Genomic DNA, 20,995 nt, shown 5'->3' with positions numbered 1-20,995 from the left:
GAGTAAACGCGTGCACGCGTTTTATACGTGCTTCTCGCGTATGTGTGAGTACGGTAGGAGGGAAGTGAGTGAGGCCAGTGAGTATTCGTACCTAAATTTTTACCATTTTTACCACTCGTAACTAAACACTCGCTTCGTCTGCTCTTACACGCGCGGTCAGGCGTAGTGAAATTAATTATCCCGGCGCGCGTTGCCATCTTCATGTTTGACTCCACCGGCCTGCGCAGCGTTTCGTCTTCAAGAAGCATCCGCGGATGATCGACGGAATGTCGCGATGCGCCGTTGCGCCTTTCAAAATTACGGAATGGATCGTGTCGCGCCACAAAACAACGGACAAGTGTGATCCGTATACTTTGCTCATCGCGCAATTGCATCCAGTTAAGATATTTCCAGTAAAAAAAAATCATGCGGGCTCATCAAGGCTGTACGTGTTCGTGAAGATTTCTATAGACAGGTATTCCTAGGACGCGAACCAACTCTCTTCATTTCCCGATTGCCAGCATGGAACGTTGACAGACCAACGTTTCATTACAAATGAGAAAGGGAACACCGATGTCCGTGGTATCATTAGCGCGATCGGAGTCGGCTTCCGCGAGTCGGGTTGTACCGACGTGTGCGCGCATATACGGTATCCAGTTACGCGAATAAATTCGAAAAGGTCGATATTTTGAAATGCCATCGCCAGGGGTTGACCGGGGGCTATTTTGAGTGTGCCGTACGTAGTTCCATGGAAAGAGAGAGGAAGAGGGAGAAAGAGAAAGAGAAAGGAAAGGGGGGAGAGAGAGGAGGCAAGAGAGGAGAGAGAGACAAACAGAGAGACAGAGAGAGAGAGAGAGAGAGAGAGAGAGAGAGAGAGGCCAAACACACCACCCGTCAATAATCCGCTGAATAAACTATCGTCCTCCCGCCCACACGAGCCACCCACCCGTCCGCCACACAACTCCACTCAAGCGCCACGTACAGCCGAGGCATATATCACACACATGGGGTCTGCGCGTGCCTGTGTACAATCGCGGGTATTGTACACGCACATGCGATACGGTACGTGTTAATATATGTACCGCAGAGGCCCGTCTGAACGGACATACGTGGAGCCCACGTTTGTGGGATGGCGCGGGGTGGTGTGGTGTGCTATGGTGACGGAAGGGAGGAGACCGTAAACTCGAACAGCGCGAGGTAGTCACGAGGAGAGAGAAGACCCGACGCGATGGCTACGAACGGTGGAATTCGGCATACGAGATAAGAAAGCATCACATTCGGCACAAAAGTGGATAGAGTTTATTCGAAACAAGTGGAAGCATTATATTAGTTTTCGTAAATAATTAATAACGATACGATTCCATTTCTCGCTTTCAAAGAATTTGTATAGTGATTCAACCGTTATTTACTGTTAAATAATTTCAGTAGTATCAGGAATACAACAATTCTAACAAATCATCTTACATGCACCGAGAAGATGTGCTTCTTGTTGTAAATAATATCTGTTTCGATAAGCTTCCTCTCTTGTTCGGGCTCGCTCGTCCTTCGCAGCCACGCTGGCGAGTCACCTATATACGAAGAGCGCGATGTATTATTGACACCGCAACCCCCAATGTAGCCTGCCACCGCCAACCCCTCTATGTGCGCTCCCTTGTTCGGAATCGGACAGGTATATGCGCACACACGGAATACATATATATGCGTCTGGGCGTTAGTACCGGGTGGCAAGTTGCAAACTGCTCGGCCACCGTTTCTCGCCCCTCTCTTTCTCTCTCTCTCTCTCTCTCTCTCTCTCTCTCTCTCTCTCTCTCTCTCTCTCTCTCTTTTGGTCGCGGCATTTTTGCGCGCACGAACTGTCAGACAAAATGGACAATGTCGTATAAAGTGCGGTCATTATGCGTCGCGGCGTTTAACTCGCCGCGCATCGATTTTTCTTATCGGAACCGTCTCGCGAGCGGCGAGAAAAAGAAACTTTGTCTCTCTCTCGCGTTTAAAAGTCGTTCAAAAACTCGACGTATTTCCCCGCCGTTTCTCATCTTCAGCTCATAAATTAGTCATGTGGCGTTTTATCGCGTGACAACGATCGCGACTCCGATCACTTTGACTCCGGTTATCGATTACGGGAAAACTCGCTACTTTGCGAGATACTCTTTATTTTATCGCTGACTAAATGCTGATATATTTACATATGAAAACTACATATAAATGCTAATTGCAAATAACGTCGATAACATATTTTCTTGTCAATTACGAGGGTTGTGGTAGGTCTGAAATTTGGGAGCGCCTCAGACCCTTTTAGACGGTCTCGCGGCTAATTTGTTGAATCATCTCAGTTACCTCAGCTCGTCCGTTGCATCTCGAAGAGGCAGGAGCCAACCTCCCAAGGCTTACTCGCCGTATCTACGCGCATGAATAATGAAAATCCACGAGGCTAGGTATAATTACCTATCGGAGCGTCGCGCATCCGGTCTCGATTCAGACGATCGTCAATTTTCGGGGTAATCGGTAAATCCAGTTGACTGGGGTTCTGGATATTTTCAGGGACAGATTTAATTACACTGGGGAATCGCAAACCCGAAGTGGAGAGAAGTGCGGGAGGAAGGAGGGGAAAACCAGCGGGAGAAACGCCGAAGGAGAAGAGAATGACGAAGGCGGGAGGGTAAAGAGATGCCAGAAATCCCTGACTTCGTGCCTATCTTTGGATCGGCTCCGCCACCCTTAGCGACGAAGTACGTACCTATGTCGATTAGTCGGAATTAACTTCCAACGCGCGCACACTCCACGCTCTCGCACACCCAAGAACCCTTCGCTTGGCCCAGGTCCGGGACCGTGGATTACTCGACGATAAACGAATTCGCCCGCCGTTAATTGACTTCGGGGAGGGTAATTACGAGTAAAACTTTCACATCGCCCGCGATCCGCGGGCGCGCTTGATTGGCAGCGCGGCGGGACGGAACGACTGGCGGAGAAGACTGGAAGAGGTATGAAATTTATAGGACCGCGTCTGGTCGTTCCGAGATGTGTGCGTCTCCGAGGTCGGATGCATTTCGTTTCTCGCGCGACGAAGAACGGAATGCTTAAGCGATCACACGTAAGGACAATTCGCTGAATTCGCGTATCTTATCCAAGCTATCTTCTTAGTTTTAAAGATAAAAATAATCGTATCACTCAACGATAATTACGGTTAAAAATCATCGAGTTAAGATCATCAATTTTCTTATAAGACTTACGAATTGAGACGATCCAATTTTCATAATAAAACATTCTATTACGTCAAAAACTTCACAACGTTTATTATACTTATCGTGAATGCTCAAAAAATCTCGTTATATTCTCGTCCGAGAATTTCGGATATAATCAATGTCTCAATCGCTGATTGCCCGTAAGCGTGAAACGAATAGATAATGGTACATTTTTTGATCTGGTATAACGAGTTAGTCCACCGTATCATCTCGCAAACATAATCGAACGTCATCGATGATTCAGATACTGTTGCCCGCCTTTGTCTAAGAAGACAATTTTTCTGATTGTCATCCAGGTATTGTTCGACGACCATTTAGACCAGTAACATAGCGTGAATGTTTCTATTGATCCTCACATCAGGTAACGGTAACGGATTGACCATTCAAAAAGCTAAAAAAAAGAGCTGTTTCAAGAATTGTAACCATTATTTGCTCAAATATTTTAAGCCAGGTAAATTGGGAAGAATATAGCTTTTTGTCAACTTGTCAGCAAACTATTTTACGAATGTCAGTTTCAAGTTCTCAGGCTCAAAAACAAACTGACAAAGCTTAAAAAAAGATTTAATTGAATCTAAATAACAATAGGAAGATAGTACAATCATACGCATTGTAAAACATTGTAAAACTTTTTAAAACTTTTGATCGTTGAAATGAATCTTCAAAAACTGCACTCTAAAATACCTAGAAAGATTTCTTAGATCTTACAATATTTTTAGATACTTTCACTCCGTATACCTTCAATGCAGTCTTTTTCCTGTCCTAAACAATTTTTAGAGAAACTTTACACAAATATTGAGTTCTAAAACTCAATTTTAGTTTAATCACTTTTCTACTATTAGAATGTTTGCAAACTTATGTTAAGAAGCTACATATCCAAGATGTATTAATTATTCTTTATATAATCGCATTTTATTTTATAGAATAAAATTACATAATAGAAATCAAATATAAAACTTTTAAGTCTGTAGAAAATGTCAAAATAAATGTTTTCAGTGCATTTGTGCGAATAATTTATGAAATTTTGTTAAATTACATGTCAAAAATATCTTTTTTTTTCTCCATAAATCTTTTAAAAGCATACGTGATCGACGAAGATGAAAATTATATATGCGATAAATTAAACATGTAAAATATAAAATAAATTTAAAATAAGCAAAAAAGAAGTATGATATCGCGTATGGAAGATTAAAGTTTTCTTAAGAAAAATAAGAAAATTCGTCTCCTAACATTTTCCGTCAAATTTCGCATACCACACGACAGATTTATTTCAGACGTGTGAATTATCACGCGATCGCGAATAATTCACGGAACCACAGAGCGAAAAGACCAGACGCGCGTTTTGTCGCGGCAAATCGCGTTAGATGGATCGATATCGCGGCCAAAAGCAGACCGGATAGAGATCGTAAAGCGGCGCGCGTTATTAAGCGCGCGCGCGCACGAGTCTGCGATACCGGATTCAAATCGCTCCGACCCGCACAGAAGTCGTTTGCGGGTTAAGCGAAATCGCGAAAGTACGTAATCGCACGCATAACGGAGGTAGTGTTATTCGCCGGTCGTCCGCACACGATACGCACACCCGCACACGTATGTCCGCCATGCACGCACGCACGTACGTATGCACCGACACTTGTTTCGCCGGGAGAGCACCGCAACGATAAAAAGCACACGAGCGCATCCGCGGCTTCTTCTCCTTTTTTATCGTCCCCTCTTCCTCGGGCTATCATTCATTCCCCTTCTTTCTCTATTTCTTTTTCTTTCTTCGTCTGTCACTCTAACGATTGTATGTTGAAGAGCAGCGGGTATGCGCGCGCGCGCGCGCGCGCGTGCACTCCTCCGGTACGGTATGATCCGTGTGCTGGTTACAAAAAGAATACAGAACGTTGCATGTGGACGACGACGTCGCGGACGATGCGGTGTACCTTGACACGGATGGCTCCCTGAATCGCCCGGCGGCTAGCAACAAACATCACCTCGCGCTATCAACACACGCCTACCGCCTAACACAGCGCGTGCATACGTGCGTGCGTGCATGCGTGAGCGCTCGCGCCCGTGCCCGTGTAAAGCGGTTGACGAACGGCCAGGCCAGCCGACGTCGATAAGCCCATCATCAGGCTCCCCGGCCTGCCGACGACTTGGTAGGAAATTCCATTTCCTCCGATTCGTGTCGCGGTACGTGATTCCCGGTTGGTTGGCTGGTCGGTCGGTCGGTCGGTTGGCGAGCGAGCGAGTAAGAGGACAATCCGGAGACATTGCCATCGTTGATTGCGCCGCTCTTTCCGTGATTTTAACGCGGTACATGGTACCTAATCAAGTTGCTGTCCTCGCACATATGCGAATATAATTTCGAGGATCGATGAATTTGGAGAAGATTTACAGAACATTTACAGATTTTCCTAGGCAAATATTTGATAGTCGATTATTGTATTACGCTTGATTTTATCTTACTGATCTAAATAACGCATTTCTATAATTAAATGTGCAATTTCAAAAAGGTTACATCTTTGAAAATTAAAATTTTGCAGGAATGAAAAAAGAACTGATTTAATTTTAAACTATTGCACCCAGTAATACAAAACTTTTGCATTTTAGGGTCAAAAATTACAATAGAATATAAAATAAAAAATATTTTTTAAGGTATCTCACCGTACGATTAGAGTACATATTAGTAAAAAAAAACCTATAATCCAAAAAAGGCCCTTTTCGAAATTGCATATTCAATTAAGAAATTTTAGTATGATGAATAGATATCAGGCAAAACGAAAATAGTTGGTAAGAATAGATGAAGTATACGAAGAACGTGAAGGAGATATAAGGAGACTAATCAGAATCGAAGATAGCGCGTGATGAATTAGACATTACGACCGGTATTAATGAATTAAAATGAAAGATGAAGATGCTGGTTTTAAAAAAAGATTAATGAATTTTATTCATGATTCTGTGAGGCGTTGACACCGAAGAATAATAGTTAAATATGCGCCCTCCTTTTAACTGAAGATCGTCGATAATTACAACACACGATCCAAGTCTCGGCACCTCAAGTCCATAATCCACGGTACAACAAACTGCCGCCGGAGTCCCTTTAGACTTATTCGCAGGGAGTAATAAAACTCGATGGTTTAAAAGAAATGAGAGTTTGGCAAAACCAACCATCGGGCGTGTAAATTTGCCGTAATTTTATCGACCGCGTGGCCATAAATATTTTCTGTTGCGCCGTTCTCTTTCTCTCGCTGCGCCACACCGTTTCGGGGTCGGTAATATCGGACTGTTCTCTTGGCTCCGCGAAGGAAAAGATAAAAATAACCGTACAAAGAAAGCACGCTTGCACAGCGGGTGCTAGGGTGGGTATATGGCGATCTCGAGACGTGAGCAGAGAGAAATCTCTCTCTGTGGCCATGGAAGAGGAAGGACGTAGGGGCGTGGTTCCCAGCCCGAGTGCATTACCGTGGAATGCACTTTTGGAACATACCGCACACCATTTTCGGCATAAAGTCTCTCGTGTCTGAGAAAGGGGGCGAGGGTGAGACCCGTCGATGTTCAGGTACGGATTGTACCTTTTCATGGTTTAACAGAACTACAGCCGAACGAATAAACATTGAAAACGTAATCCCTCTTATTTCATGAGATATACTATTGTAACAGGAAATGGAATATCTTCGGACAAAAGTATATACAGAGATCGTTGACGATCGGAGCAAGTTTAAAGACAACGGAAAGAGTTCTTAATCGTTCCAACCGTTTTTTTTTACAATTTTGTGCTTGGAGTCGATTCCTTTACTTTCCGATGCAGACCTGTGAAATCTCCCAACGGGGGGAAGGTTTTGGAAAATGTGCACAAAACGTGTTGCGGCGCATTCGAAAGACCCCAGGTCAGATATATTTGGAACGCGCTCTACACCGCCGGCCTTAAAACGGGGTGAGGTAGACACCTACCGTGGGGAAGCTAGAAACGGGGTGAGAGAAGAGCCAGTTTGCCTGCCTTCTTTCTTTTTCTTTCCTCGAACTTTTGCCGTCTTGCTCCATCTCCCGCTTTTCTCTCTCTCTCTCTCTCTCTCTCTCTCTCTCTCTCTCTCTCTCTCTCTCTCTCTCTCTCTCTCTCCCTGTCTCTCGTAACATTTTTCTCTCCCTTTTTATTTCTCTTCCATTTCTTTTTCAGTTTAGTATACCGAACGGGCACACCGGTGCACCCTTATTGTCGGTTCCAGGCACCGGCATACCTGATCTTATGGGAAATCCATACTAGCCCTACACTTCGGTGGGAATACGAGGGCTCGCCTCGCGCGTACCCTTGGACGAACCTTCCTCTCCCTTTCCCTCCCCCCTTTCCTTCTTGCGCCGACTCTACTCTGCCTGAGTCTGCAGTGAGACTACGATCGTACCGGGACAACCATAACGAGGACATATTCTCGATGCAAAAAGCGCGGCGCCATTCTGCCTTTCGTGTTGCACCGCGAACGCGCTATAATGATGCTGCGATTAAGCAAGAGACATAATTCGGATTTCCATATCTTCCGCTCCCTTTCCTCAAGGGTGTAGTTACTTTGGAATAAAAATAAAACGTTACCTCGTTTCTAATATACAAAGAAGTCAACGAGACAATAAAAAGACGATACATTAAAAACAGAATTTTGTACTTATTGATAGAATTTTATTTAAAAATAAGTTATTGATATTTATTGCCAATTATTGTGATCGATTATCTGTGTTAGCGATATGTTTCTCTAAATTATAGTTTTTAATCATCATGTAGACGGAAAAGTAATTCTGTTAATCAAGATTAATGTTCGATGCAATCGATTATTTAGATATAAAAAATAATCCGCGAGATAGACAGACCTCTGATAAAAATATTGCATATTGCCTTTTACTTAATCGCCTCGATATACGAATTTCAATTAATTGCAAAAAAAGTAGGGATGTCAGATATACATCCAGCTGCAGAGCTCAAAATCCCGAACGACCTTCGTAATTGGTAATTACCCTTGCTGATTTTGATGACGATTTATTATAACGCTACGTTTAATTGCGATATAATTGTGCGTTATATGAAAACACAATTTGTATTCCGTGGTGTCATTATTCGCCGATGACGTTGTACAATAGCAATAATAATTTCACCGAAACATCATCAAACTCAATGTCTTTTCTCATTAAAAATATTAAGATATTAAAAAAAAGAAACTGTTGAATATATCTTTTTAAAAAAACCTATTAGAGACAGTACATATATATTCAAATGTACAATAACAATTATCAACACTTTGATATAAAATTTTTTTTATAAGTGTAGGTTATTAATATAGAAATAAATTTAACCTTTTTCGTAAAGAAATCGATTCCAATTGATGAAATGGCAAAAGAGAGAGAGAGAGAGAGACATATATGTTACACAAATAGAATAGTCAGCGTATCGAGCATAAGCATTGATCGTCTGAGGGTCCTCTTCGATCGACGAGATTACCGTTATGCATGAAAGCGCCTACGTTCGTCGGGCCTTCGGTCCTTTACTGGTCTCGCTACATCCCGTAATTTAGTTCCTTAACGAGAGAGATCGCACGCCTCATTAGCACTAGCTCCCAAGATTCCACGTGCCTTCTCCCGCGAATGAATGAATTCAGGGATGATCGTCTCATACATACCTAATCGCATAATATCATACGTCATAGGTATATATTCTCGCATACTTGTGAAAAGGGATTTAACTAAAAAGAATAGGCGGGAACTCATTTTGCAAAGTTACGAATTCCCTGATTTTGGGTATCGCGCGGAAAACTAATAATTACAATCGCATTATTTTTTCTCCCTTTTTTTATTTATGTAAAGGATAATAAAAGTGTAGATTTATTGCCGGTCTGTAGAGATGCGTAAATATATTATCGGTTATTTCGACGGCCAATTTTTCAGCTGTTCCGCTATAAAAAAAAAAGCGAATATATTGATCAACATTCAAACGTCACGTATGACAAGCGCAGCGCCGATACGACACATGAATAATGACGATTGGGTGATCTCTGATTTCGCCCGATAAATATACATCGCCGGGTCCAAGAAGCGTTTAATTGAATAGCCACTATTCGACGCGAATTATAAACATGATTATTGCGGTGGCTCGTGTGGCGTTTCGTGCAGTTTCGCGGCCGCGAAACATGGAAATGGTCGAGCTAGATTAGCGCGCAAGGGACGAAGGATGCACTTATACTGATTAAAAAAAGAAAAAAACAAAAATACTTGTCGCCGGAATGCTTTTAACGAATTAATGCCCCCGTCCCCACCGGCACTTTTGCGATACAATATTTACTTTTGCTCGGTAAGTCGTGTTTGCTCGCATGCGAGTGTGTGTGTGTGTGTGTGTGTGTGTGTGTGTGTGTGTGTGTGTGTGTGCGAACGGTCCTACGCTGCTTAAATTATTTGTCGTAATTTAATAAAATGAAAAATAAATACAAACAATGCGAGCTTTAATTGCGGCGTTAATTATCCGCGCTTACAGAAGCTCCTTCGCTGACTTAGGGAGCGTAATCCATGGGGTTATTACGAATTTCCCGAAGATTATTCGCGGAAAGTGCGACTATTAATCAACTCTATTCGACTCCGTCACTGAGCACACATTTTCGAAAGTATGAAAATCCACGATTTATAGATATAATGTTCCCTTTCGCATGTTAATATCGTACATAACTTCCGATTATACGTACATTATTATATTTCGTGTATCTTGATATTGGAAGTAATTTACACGATTATAAAATCCATTTTTTATCACGTTTAAGTAAAAATAATGCCCAACGTGAGTTAGAATGTTAAATTCATCAGACAGATCGATTTCGGAGAGAATGCAATTTGATCATTATGCGAACGTGATGATGAGATGCCGCCGTTGTCGTCGACGAAACGGAAACGTATGCCACGACAGAAAGAAGAACGGCCTGCGTACCGGTCTAAAGAAAATAGAAACCGAAAGAAGGGGGAGAAAAAGAGAGAACGACGAGAGGGTAGGTAGAGAAACGGCAGGAAGAGATGCCGCTGCGGAAAAATATAACCTGTTGGACCACGAAAGAGCGAGAGCTACGTAGGTACGCGATGGAGAGAACGAGAGGCGCAAGCGAAGTCGAAGAGGAAGAGAGAACGGAGCCGTGAGATAGAAGGAGATCTCGATAAAGCGAGACAGCCGTGACGAAGGAAGAAAGGGGAAAGACGAAGAGAGACGAGCAGGACGAAACGGATGAAACAGAGAGAAAGATAGAGAGAGGGAGAGAGGGAGATAAGAGAAGAAGGACGCGCGCAGACGTCCCGACCTGCCTCAACTTCGTCTCGACTTTCGCGGTTCGATTCCTGATCCGATCGATCTAGCTCGTCCGTGTGGTAGCGTAGTTAGTATTTACACTTTGCTTTCATTCCCCGGCATAATACCGTTAGTTGTATACTATTTTTCTGCATGCGCCTCGGCTCCTTCACGCCCACCTCCTCCTCTCGTAATTCACCGTTGAGGTTTAACGAGACAACGAACGCGCCTCAAGCAGCGAGAAGGACAACGTCTATTCTTCGTAATTTCGAAGGACGCAAATTCATCACGCATTTCCCGTATTGTGCTTTCTTCGACACGTCATGGGGCGCACGATACTAAAGTTCTCTCTCTCTCTCTCTCTCTCTCTCTCTCTCTCTCTCTCTCTCTCTCTCTCTCTCTCTCTCTCTCTCTCTCTCTCTCTCTCTCTCTCTCTCTCTCTCTCTCTCTCTCTCTCTCTCTCTCTCTCTCTCCCCCCCCTCTCTCTTCCCCTCCGTATTCTCTATGCGCATTCAAATATTCACATTCCACATTTCACGCTAACTTTGGTCTATAAACATTATTAGTGTAATATGAAGAATGCAACCTGTTGGACCTGTTTGGCATTTGATAGTACGAGAATCCTAGAAGGTTGCGACTTTCAGGAAATAAAGTTATATAACGCGCGCAAATATGTCTCGTCCGACGTTTCACTTTTTAATGCGTTCGCTCATTGATTAAAAAGTTATCGATATCGCGCACAATTCCAACATCACAAAGGGATGACTTTCTTTATCCGCCGGACACGAAAGTGGCATTTGGCGTAAATATGAGGTGAAAATTGGACAGCATCACACATTTAACATAAATACGCGATGAAAATAGAAACAGAAGCATTAGTAGCGACGTGAAAGGGAATATAATTCGGACGATGTTGTTGGGAGCAATTTACACCGCGCCGAACACGTCGATCGATAAATTAACAATAAGACATATTTGATACGCGTTCGCATTTTTATCGGGCTCGCTTCTCGCGGAAACCGCGTTTCGACGGCTGTTGTATTATCACTCTGAAAATTGCATAGACGGATATTTGAAAAATTGTTAAGAGATGCGCGCTACCGTTGTAATTTGTTTCAGTGACGAACGCTCCGAGTCTCTCTTTTTGCGCCGATTTTACTTTTATCTACCGATAAACGCGCAGTTTTTAATCGTGCTCGCGATATGAACGAAGATTAACGGCGAGGAAGGATGACACGCGTGTTATGGATTTTTTAACACTTCGATACTTTTGTATTATTGCCCGCTTTGCTTTTTCTTTCAAATTTAATTTAATTGCAGTTTTTCTCTCTCTTGCGTGTATATTAAACTTACGGCGATAAACCGCATATTTACGAGAGATAGCACTGCATAAAATTGATATAAAAAAATCTATTTTGTTGACTCCTTTCTCGATCTTACCGCTGGATCTGTTATTATTATATTATATACATAACAAAACATTTTATGCGCGCGCGATTTTATGGTTTAAAATTGTCAGACTATTTTTTAAATTTTACATATATTTGTGGAACTGTACTGCTGGAAAAGAGATGTCAGTGTAAATCGCGTTTATGATTTTTTGGTAAGGTGAAGCTCGAATAACGCATCCAGCTGTTAATTGAAGACAACGACGCGAATGGGCGAGCACGTGCGTGAATCGAGAGAGTGCCTGTGCGCCGTCTGGGGATTATCTTTCACATAGATACGTTGGTCTAATCTGGCGCGGTTTCTGCGACGAGAAAAAAATAAAATGCACAGAGATAAGTGCGATCCGACCGTGTTCGTCATTGACGAGCGAAATTGCGCGATTCGCGCCGGACGTGTGTCATCGAGGTTCACGGATGATCGTCCGTCGATACTCGTGTAATGATTCCGAAGAAGTGGAAATTATTTACTTATGATACACTAGTGCGAACTTAAAGAGGCGATCGCTGTCCTCTTCACGCGTGTGTCAAACGTGTGACGGCATTATCGACATGTACATAATTACTTTATTTCAGAATAATGAAAGCGAATAATATCAACAAGGTCTCAAAAAATTCATAAATTAGATGAAGAATTTAGTGCTTGCGGTCTAATAAATCTTGTATTAAGCCGTCTTTATTTGTTTCTATTAATGTAATAAAACCCAAACTGTGCCTTTTAATTAATAAATAACAGATTCTTGGACGGATCTGCGAAAAAGGTCTCCAAATTCGATATTTTCAATAGTTATAATCGCAATTAGATTAATTGTAGAATGCAAGCGAGCATAACAGATCGATAGCTGAAATATTCTCGCGTTAAGAATTATATTGACAATCGAACTGCCGTGTTACAAGCAGAAAATTATTGGTTTTTTTTTTTTGAATGCCCGCTAGGACTCGTTTGCATTGTTGCGCAAGTATAATTAGGCGAGCGGGCTAGTATGAAAGTCCAGGAGAAGCAACCGACGTCCGCGGCACATTGCGAGTAATTTGGCGCGCGTGATGTCAGGTCTGCGCGAAGCACGAACGGCACGAGAACAATTTTTCGAACTAGAGGCGCACTTCGCCCGCACCTCATCGTGTCGTCGGCACCGCCGCCGCTGCGCTGGATTTACACAACTCTTTCAATTAAAACTTTTTCGCAGTTTATCTTTCCGCGCGCCGAAAAAAAATTAGGTTCCGCCGCGCGCGCAGTAACGAGTTACGTTAACGGAGCGCGCCGTGTTCCGAGCTTTTCGAGCTGTCGCTGGAAAAATTTATCGTCACGTTCAGCGGGAGATTCCGCGGGAGAGGGGACGGGAAAAAAAGTTTGGAATGCGTCCGTAAAATAAGTCGGGATGTCGTCAAGGTTAACGTGAAACCGAATTTTTACCTCCTACCTGCGAGCGCCTCTTTTCACTCTCTTTTTATTGTATTCGCAGGGGACTTCAACTTTAAACCTCTGCCGACTTACGGGCGATCCAAAGTTCTTTTCTATACCCATCCTATACCGACAGTCCGAAGAAGCATTTTCCGAGCTTGGAAAACTCATGGGACTGCCTCGTTCGTCACCATTCACGGACGAAACGCGACATCGGGAACGAGTACTTACCGATATATCACGTGGCGATATCAGCGTGCGCGATATACATGTGTGCGCGCGTCGTATGCATGAGTACGTGTACGGACTCACCTTGTGGTGCTGCATGATGGCAGTGGCCTTTCGCTTGGCGGACATATTCAGTTCTCTGGGGTGCCCTCTCTGTCCCCCTTCTCGGAGCGGGAAATATCTGCCTCGCCGGTCTCTATCCGACTGTCCGCCTCTGTCCTCCTGTCTCCTCCTGTCTCTCTGTCCTTCGCTCTTCCGTCTGTTTTTCCCTCCTACTGGTGAGCCATAAGCGTCCACCCGAAGGCACGGCGACGTTCACGAGGAACACAAAGGCAGGGGGGAAGTGGCGCAGGGGGTTGACAACGATAGACGAGCGCACGCGGTGATGAGTGTGCTCTCCTTCTCTTTCTCTCTCTCTCTCGTTCCCCGTCCGTTCCCTCTTCGTTTTCCTCTTCTGTCTCCTTTCTTCGCTTCCGCTTAACAGCTTCCTCTGGCACGCCGGAGCGAGCGCGTAGGAAATGAGGTGTTCTTTCCGGAGCGACCGGCACGTCGCGAGTAAACTTTCTCGAAGCCGAGTTTTGTGTTTCGTTTTCTGTCCCTCTCTCTATCTTTCTTTATGTCGCGCGCGCGCGCGCGTCCGCGCACTCCGTCCCACCTTGCGCTCGTGAACTTTAAGCTTTCACCCCGCGCACACCGCACCGGTACACCGGCGGCGCCACGAAAGTTCCGCGACAAAACCTCCCGCGCAGTTGGTTGTTGCGGTAGCAGGTGTCGGCGCCGCGCGAGAGATTAAAACAGGCGCCGCGCGCAACCGGAATGACCGGAAGGAATATCTGTGCACTCTCCGAAACAAGTTCGTTTCTTCTTTTCTTCTACGTTATCCCGTGTTTTTTTTTCACTGACACTCCCTCACGCGTGTCTTCTCAGCTGTCTTTATCACCGTCTCTCTACCTCTTCTGCGTTCACGTCACGACACGATAAACGTGCACAAGGAAATCTCCACGAAGTATATCAAACCGGTAAGACGGTTTCACAATCAGCTGGTTCGTCTGAACTCCGGAGCATTTCGATCGAACGGACGTCGATTGATCTTCCAACTCCGATCGACGAATCGTCTTTTGCGCACTAATTTTTTTTCCGTTCAGGAACACGGGATTCAAGTTCGCAATGGATAGTCCACGTTTTCGGAAGTTAGCAAGACGCTCGTCTGTCGATCGTAAAAAAGAACCTAGTTCGAGGAGTTTTACACTATGGCCGCAGCCTCTGCTTATTTCCCGAGAGATCGTCGGAAAAATGACCAATGTTCACGCGATCGTTGCCTGCCTGCCACGCTCGTTTCCTATGTCGTTCACAGCGAGAGATGGGAAAGCTCCGAGCTCGCTACTCCGCTTAACAGAACGTCCTCGCGTCATGAGCGCTCACGGCAAACTAGCAACTGGCGACGCGACGACGACGACCTCCTCCCCTTCTCGCACCGCAGCACCGCCGCCTCCACATGCTCCCCTCTTCGGTGTCCTCACCCCAGCTCCACGGTAGAGAGCCTCATACCGCTACCAACGCTTCACCCATACCCCACTCTCTCTCACTCGCCGTCAACTCAGCCTCCCTCCCACCTACCGTCGGTTCTCTCGCTCTCCCGCGCAACCCCTCATCCCAGTCCTCCGACGACCCGCACCGCTCTCTCACTCCCCAGCGGCCCTCTTCGAGCGCGTCAACCCCCCTCGGTTCCTCGTCCCCTCTTTCCTCACCATGGCCATCTCTTTCCCTCTTTCCCTCTCTCTCTCTCTCTCTCTCTCTCTCCCTCCCTCCTCCCTCTCTCTCTCTCTCTCTATCTCTATCTCTATCTCTGTCCCCCTTCCGCTCCCTCTCGTTTCTGCTTCTCTTGTCCCGGCGCCCTCGGCTCCCCCTCGACCCTCGACCCTCCCCACTCGGTTCGGTGCGGTGGCGGCGGCGGCAGCGGCGGCGGCGGTAAGGTAGGGTCTGTCACCGTCAGAACATCGAGGGGGCCGCTGGACGAGTAACTCGGGGGGGAAAGCGGGAGAGGGGGTGAGTGGATTCAAAGGGGCGTAAGGGGCCGCTGTCGGGCATCCGGCGGCGCAGGGGAAGGGAGGGGGTGAGGGAATGGGCGGCAGGGACCTTTCTGGACGGTGAGGGCAGGGCGGCGGGAGGGTAGTAGTACAGCGCAGAACGAGGGGCCAAGGGGCGCCAGCGCTCATCGGCCGAAGGGGCTTCCACGGGTGTGTTAGGCTTGTGCTTAGAAGGGTATGTGCTTTGCCCACCGCTTTGCTCCTCCAGCGTACATGTGCGGCACTCTGCTACGTGGACGTACAATATCTACGGGGTCTCTCTTTCTCTCTCTCTCTCTCTGTCTCTCTCTCTTTTTCTCTCTCTTTCTTTGACCGGCCTTCGTTTATTTGAGTGTGTTGCTCTATCTGTACCTATACCATTCTCTACATCTCTTTTTCTTTCACACACGCGCACATACGTATGTACACACATATACATTCTCTCTCTCTCTCTCTCTCTCTCTCTCTCTCTCTCTCTCTTTCTTTCTCTCTTTCTGACTTTCTGACTTTCTGCCGTTCCTCGTCTCCTCCTCGTGCTGGACTCCGTTCTTTGCACCATGCTGTCACACCAGTATGCCACTACCGACGATACGTAACGTTTCCGCGGCTTTGCCGCGGTACTTGAGAGACGTAAGTTATACGGCACCTCCGACGAGAATGGTTCCTCCCGCCTGCCTGCTTACCTGCCTGTGCCTGCTTGCGTACGACCTGGGCGAAAGAGGCACGCTGGACGGGTTTGCTTTTGCTCGATGCACATGCATTTTTAGGGGGAGCCTCTCTCCGCTTAAGCCTTCCGTATTATTAGCTCGTCGTCATCGTCGTCGTCGTCGTCTTGCCACCTGGGTTAATACTAGCGTCGGCGGTCCACACGTAAATAACAGTAGTCTACGATGTCGAACGATGTATCCTCTTGCACGTAATCCGAGTAATCCTGAGCGATCGAAATCGTCGATTACTTCTTGTCGTTTTGGCCGCTTGAGTTACAAGACATTGTGGTCCGCATCAATTTACACGTAGGTTATATATAAGTGCGGTCTTTATTGGTTAATATTTCCACGGTACGTGCAGTCGAGGCGAATATTTGAGTGCTGGGATATCGCGTCGATCTTCAGACATATATTTTTCCTCGCTTTTACTTGTATTTTTATCTCCCCGCTTAAGCCTCCCGTGTAATTAACTGATCGTCGCGCTGCCAACCCGGATTAATACTCCGTTTACAGCTAGGTCAAACGCGTGAAGTCCAATAATTATAATATCGAGGCGAACAGCGATTGTCGGACACGCCATCGTCTTTGCATAATTACTATTTCAATCTGGCAATTCGATCCGATCTGATCCACACGGTGAACGCATTATTAAAATCTGGTTCACGAAACGTTGTCGAACGTAACGGAATATCCGCATGTCCGATTGACTTTCTTGATCATCGAGTTTCGTTTCTGTTACCGTATATGTACGTTTTTGATGCGTCATTCGTAAACGAACGACGAGACGACTCACACATTTACGATGGTACGTGAAAGGATTCGCGCAAACTTGAGAACTGATAATTCTCCAACGAGATCGCCTTCCCTTTGCTGTAAATCTGAGACATGACCGCAGTCAGTGAATCGTAAGCAGCGGTCTCATCGGGTCAAGTACGAGTAAAGCTATGGAAAATCCGCGTCCTGAGGGACGCGCGTACGTAAAATCGCTACTACGTCAACCTTGATATTTCAAATGATCGAATATCCTCGCAATATTCTCCCAAAATATTGTTCGTCCGAGAAAAATAGAATAGTCACGTGGTAGTCATATCAGCAAAAATTTATACAAATCGTAAGGGAATTGTAAGTTATTTGAAACATTGACTGTAATAACGATCTAATATTTTGTAAATTTTCAAAGTTAAACTATGCATATAACGCTTTAATATTAATTTGCAAAAAAATGCCGCAAAAGATCTGAAATTTCGGAAAATATGACAATTGCGAAACCTCGTAATTTCAAAGTCGCATCGTTGGAATTATCTATGCGGTGGGCATACGTGGACAAACCGACGAACGGCGAGCGCGATGCAGGAGTGACCTCGTAAAAGGCTCTGTAGGATAGTCTTAGGGGAAGTGGCCAAGTTATCGGGCCAGCGTCGTAAAATACTTTTTCTCTCGACTTTATGACGGTTATACCCCGTGCACAGACGTCCTCGGGGCTCCACCTGTCCGCTCGACTTCCTTCAAAAAGGCGATCTTTTTATTGGCTAGTTCGTACTTTATTTACGACATCTTCTGCACGAATCGTTTCTCTCTCTCTCTCTCTCTCTCTCTTTCTCCCTTTCCCCTCTCTAGCCTCTGGAAAACGAAGGAAACTCCAGTCGCGATAAAGCGCGAACTCGTTGGGATTAATAACGTTTTCAACAATGTCGTATGGAATGCGCACGGTAAATAAATGAATGGATGAATATATGAATGCATGCGCAGACACGCCCACGCTCTCGCTCTATGTCGCCGACAAAGGAAGTTACCGGCATGTCAATTGAAAAGTCGAAAGCGTAGGAAGAAAAAGCACGAGCTCTTCTCTCTCTTCCCGATATAGACCCTAAAGGGATTATTTCTAATTCCTTCACGTCAATGGGACGAACGTTTGTCCCTCTCCCCCCCCCTCCCCCTTATCGCACGGTAGTACGCAATAACGATCTAAGCAACAGTTTGCTTCGACGGGGAGAGGAAACTTCGGGACACAAGAAGCGTAAAAAAGCTTAAAACTTTCCGGCGAAAGTTCGATCTTTCCGATTCAATCCGACGCGAGATGATCCGTGTCCTACCTGCGAGAGATATTCGTAATCGTCTCGTTATCATTATCATCCTCATTATCGCTCTTGTAAACATATCTCTTTCGTCAACGTCATAAATCTACCGGAGGATATCGCGTGAATTTCGTGAACCGAGAAGCGTCTACTAACTTAATTTATTACGAAAACTTTTCGCAACGAAATAAGTTGAGTTTGTTTTCTTCCTTTTCATGTCACGATACCATATTATCGGTTTGATTAGCAGCTCATCATTAATACCGTTAATGTTTCAATACCTTTAACTTTTTAACTTATAAATTAAAAATCTTGTCTATGCGTCTATGCGACCGCATTTGGCGCAAAGTGCGCGGCGTGACTATTAGCCGAGTCGAACGAATGAGAAAGAATGTGTTTCTCTCCACCTACGCGAACGCATAAACGCACATACACGTATAGAGAACGTCATCTCAGCGAATGAACAAAGTCCACTTTGGCATTAGACACCCTTGGTTTCTGAAGCCTCAGGCGGTAATCCCCCTACCCTTTGCCGTGGTACCCCTATAGATCTCTCTAGCCGAGCCACCCTCTCACTCCCTCGTGGCAAGACCCTTTCTACCTCTCCCCCTGACTACCCCCGCCCTTTTCTCGGCCTCCCGCATCGCCTTCGCTACCTTCACCCTAACCCACCGTCTCTCTTCGTCTCTTTCTCTCTTTCTCTCTCTTCTTCTCTCTTACTGTTACAGTCCGTTCCCTCCTCCGCGTCTATGTTTCTCGTTCCCTAGAGCAGCCCCTGCTTGCCTGCCGGTTTTTCTCTTCTCCTCCCCTGGCCCTCGTCGTTCCTTACCGTCGGCAGTCGCCCTCGCCCGTTGGTACTCTACCGACCCGGCCGCCTCGTTCCCCCTATCTTCCCCCACATCCGTCCCTCGTACCCGCACACCCTTACAAAAAACTCAAGTCCAGTGTGGGCGCAACGGGGGGTTTCTCCCTTCGTTTCCTTTTACCCTCTTCCCATCATTCCTCCTTTACCTCTCTCTTAACCTTTTCCCGTCCCTCCCCCTTGCCCCCGCTGTGCCTGCTACCCTCTTCTATCCGCGTCCGTTTTCTTCTGTCTCTCTTGCGAGCCGTGCTATACCTTCGTTTCGTTCGTTCCGAGTTCTGTTGCCCTGTCTCACTTCATCGTGCACCTGAAAATCGGCTCTCGCTCCCACACCCGAGCACTAGTGATTCTCAACCATTGCTCGAACGTAGATGACTCCGTGACTGTGCGTTTTTCGAAGGTCTGGAAAAGTCATCCTTTGTGTTAAATCGATTTCGTTAATTGTCTTTAATTTTCTTTCGCTTGGATCGTCACCAAAAGCGAATTTTAATCACGTTAAATGTTATTGTTCCTCTCACATATTGGTAGCTACATTATAGTTACTGTGCTTCCGAACTTTATCTCAATTTCCTCCTTTATTATTTGAACATCGTACAACAATAATTTATTCCTAATAAAATTTGCATAAACGCAGTTACTACTCAAAAAATAATAAAATTAATATAATCACGTATTTATATGCTCATCAGTGCCGCAAAGAATTTCACGTGACGCATTCCGCGTTTCTCGTGCCGCGCATTGCTCAGATTCGAATCATTCGCCGCCTCCTGGCCCCGAGAAGTCGCGATGCAACATCGCGATAGACGACGGCGTAATGCCGACACGGCGAATCCGAAACTGCATCGCGTAGTCCGGTAGTCCCGCTGCCTCACTTTGCATCGATCCCCCCCGGTATAGACCGCGCTCGTCGCTCGTCGATAATATTCGTAACGGGATATACCGGTACGTATAATGCCGACTAAACATATTACGCGCTGAGGTGTACCGTTAAGACGCGCACAGGATATAATCAGATAATCCCATTACGGTCGCCACAGCCTGAAAAGTGAGCGCGCGAATTGCCGTAGGAACTGATTTCACGGCAACCGAAGAGGGGAAAAAACGTTGAAATCGTCGTAAACTGCAACTCGGTCGCTTTTGAGTTCGGTGAATTTGATTCACGCGCGATTTTACTATTCATTACTTTCTGATAGAACAATGTTCGCATCGCGAAACTAGATCCAAACTGCTTAATTAGGATTAGCTTCATTTTCGATGCTCCTGCAATTTTTCCCGATTTTTTTTTGAGGGACAGTTTTGAATGTTAATAAAAATTTATTATACCACATGTCTAAAAACACATGAAAATAATGAAATGTGGAATTCTTCTATGAGATTAATTAGGATAATGTGGATTTATCTATAACTTCAGCAATTGAATTAAGCGAACGAGACTTGTTCGGACTCCCTTGATCAGCAGAGGATGAGTAGCCGCTGCGGATCGCGCTCGGCGAAGATCAAGCTGCTCCAGTTACGCGGAAAGAAAAATATCGGCAACAAGATATTCCTCTTGCCCGGTCGGCGCGCGTGATAGGGGAGAATGAAGAATCGCTGTTCCGGCGTTATCAAGTATTTTCGCAGGCGCATTCATATTTCGCCTTACGCATGCTCGATCGCTTAATGGAGTTCCTCTGTAGAAACACTTTTTCGATCACGTTCCCAATCGCAGGATGT

General features: G+C 45.4%; 1 protein-coding gene and 1 pseudogene across 1 annotated transcript in view; both read right to left on the bottom strand.

The window, feature by feature from the left end:
• The window catches only part of LOC143906422 (uncharacterized), a 65,584-nt gene extending 50,568 nt beyond the window's left edge, over positions 1-15,016 (bottom strand). The window contains exon 1 of the mRNA XM_077422518.1: positions 13,657-15,016. Coding sequence (XP_077278644.1) covers positions 13,657-13,701 — 45 coding nt within the window. The 5' untranslated portion in view covers positions 13,702-15,016. The remainder of the gene's footprint in view (positions 1-13,656) is intronic.
• Positions 15,017-19,005: 3,989 nt separating this feature from the next.
• On the bottom strand, positions 19,006-20,510 carry LOC143906405 (uncharacterized; annotated as a pseudogene).
• Between the last annotated feature and the right edge of the window lie 485 nt (positions 20,511-20,995).

Source organism: Temnothorax americanus, unplaced genomic scaffold (genome assembly GCF_048541705.1).
Source record: "Temnothorax americanus isolate GAGA-0224 unplaced genomic scaffold, ASM4854170v1 Scaffold70, whole genome shotgun sequence".
NCBI classification, from domain to species: Eukaryota; Metazoa; Arthropoda; class Insecta; order Hymenoptera; family Formicidae; genus Temnothorax; species Temnothorax americanus.
The sequence above is the reverse complement of the archived record's forward strand: the minus strand, read 5'-3'. Positions and strand labels throughout refer to the sequence as shown.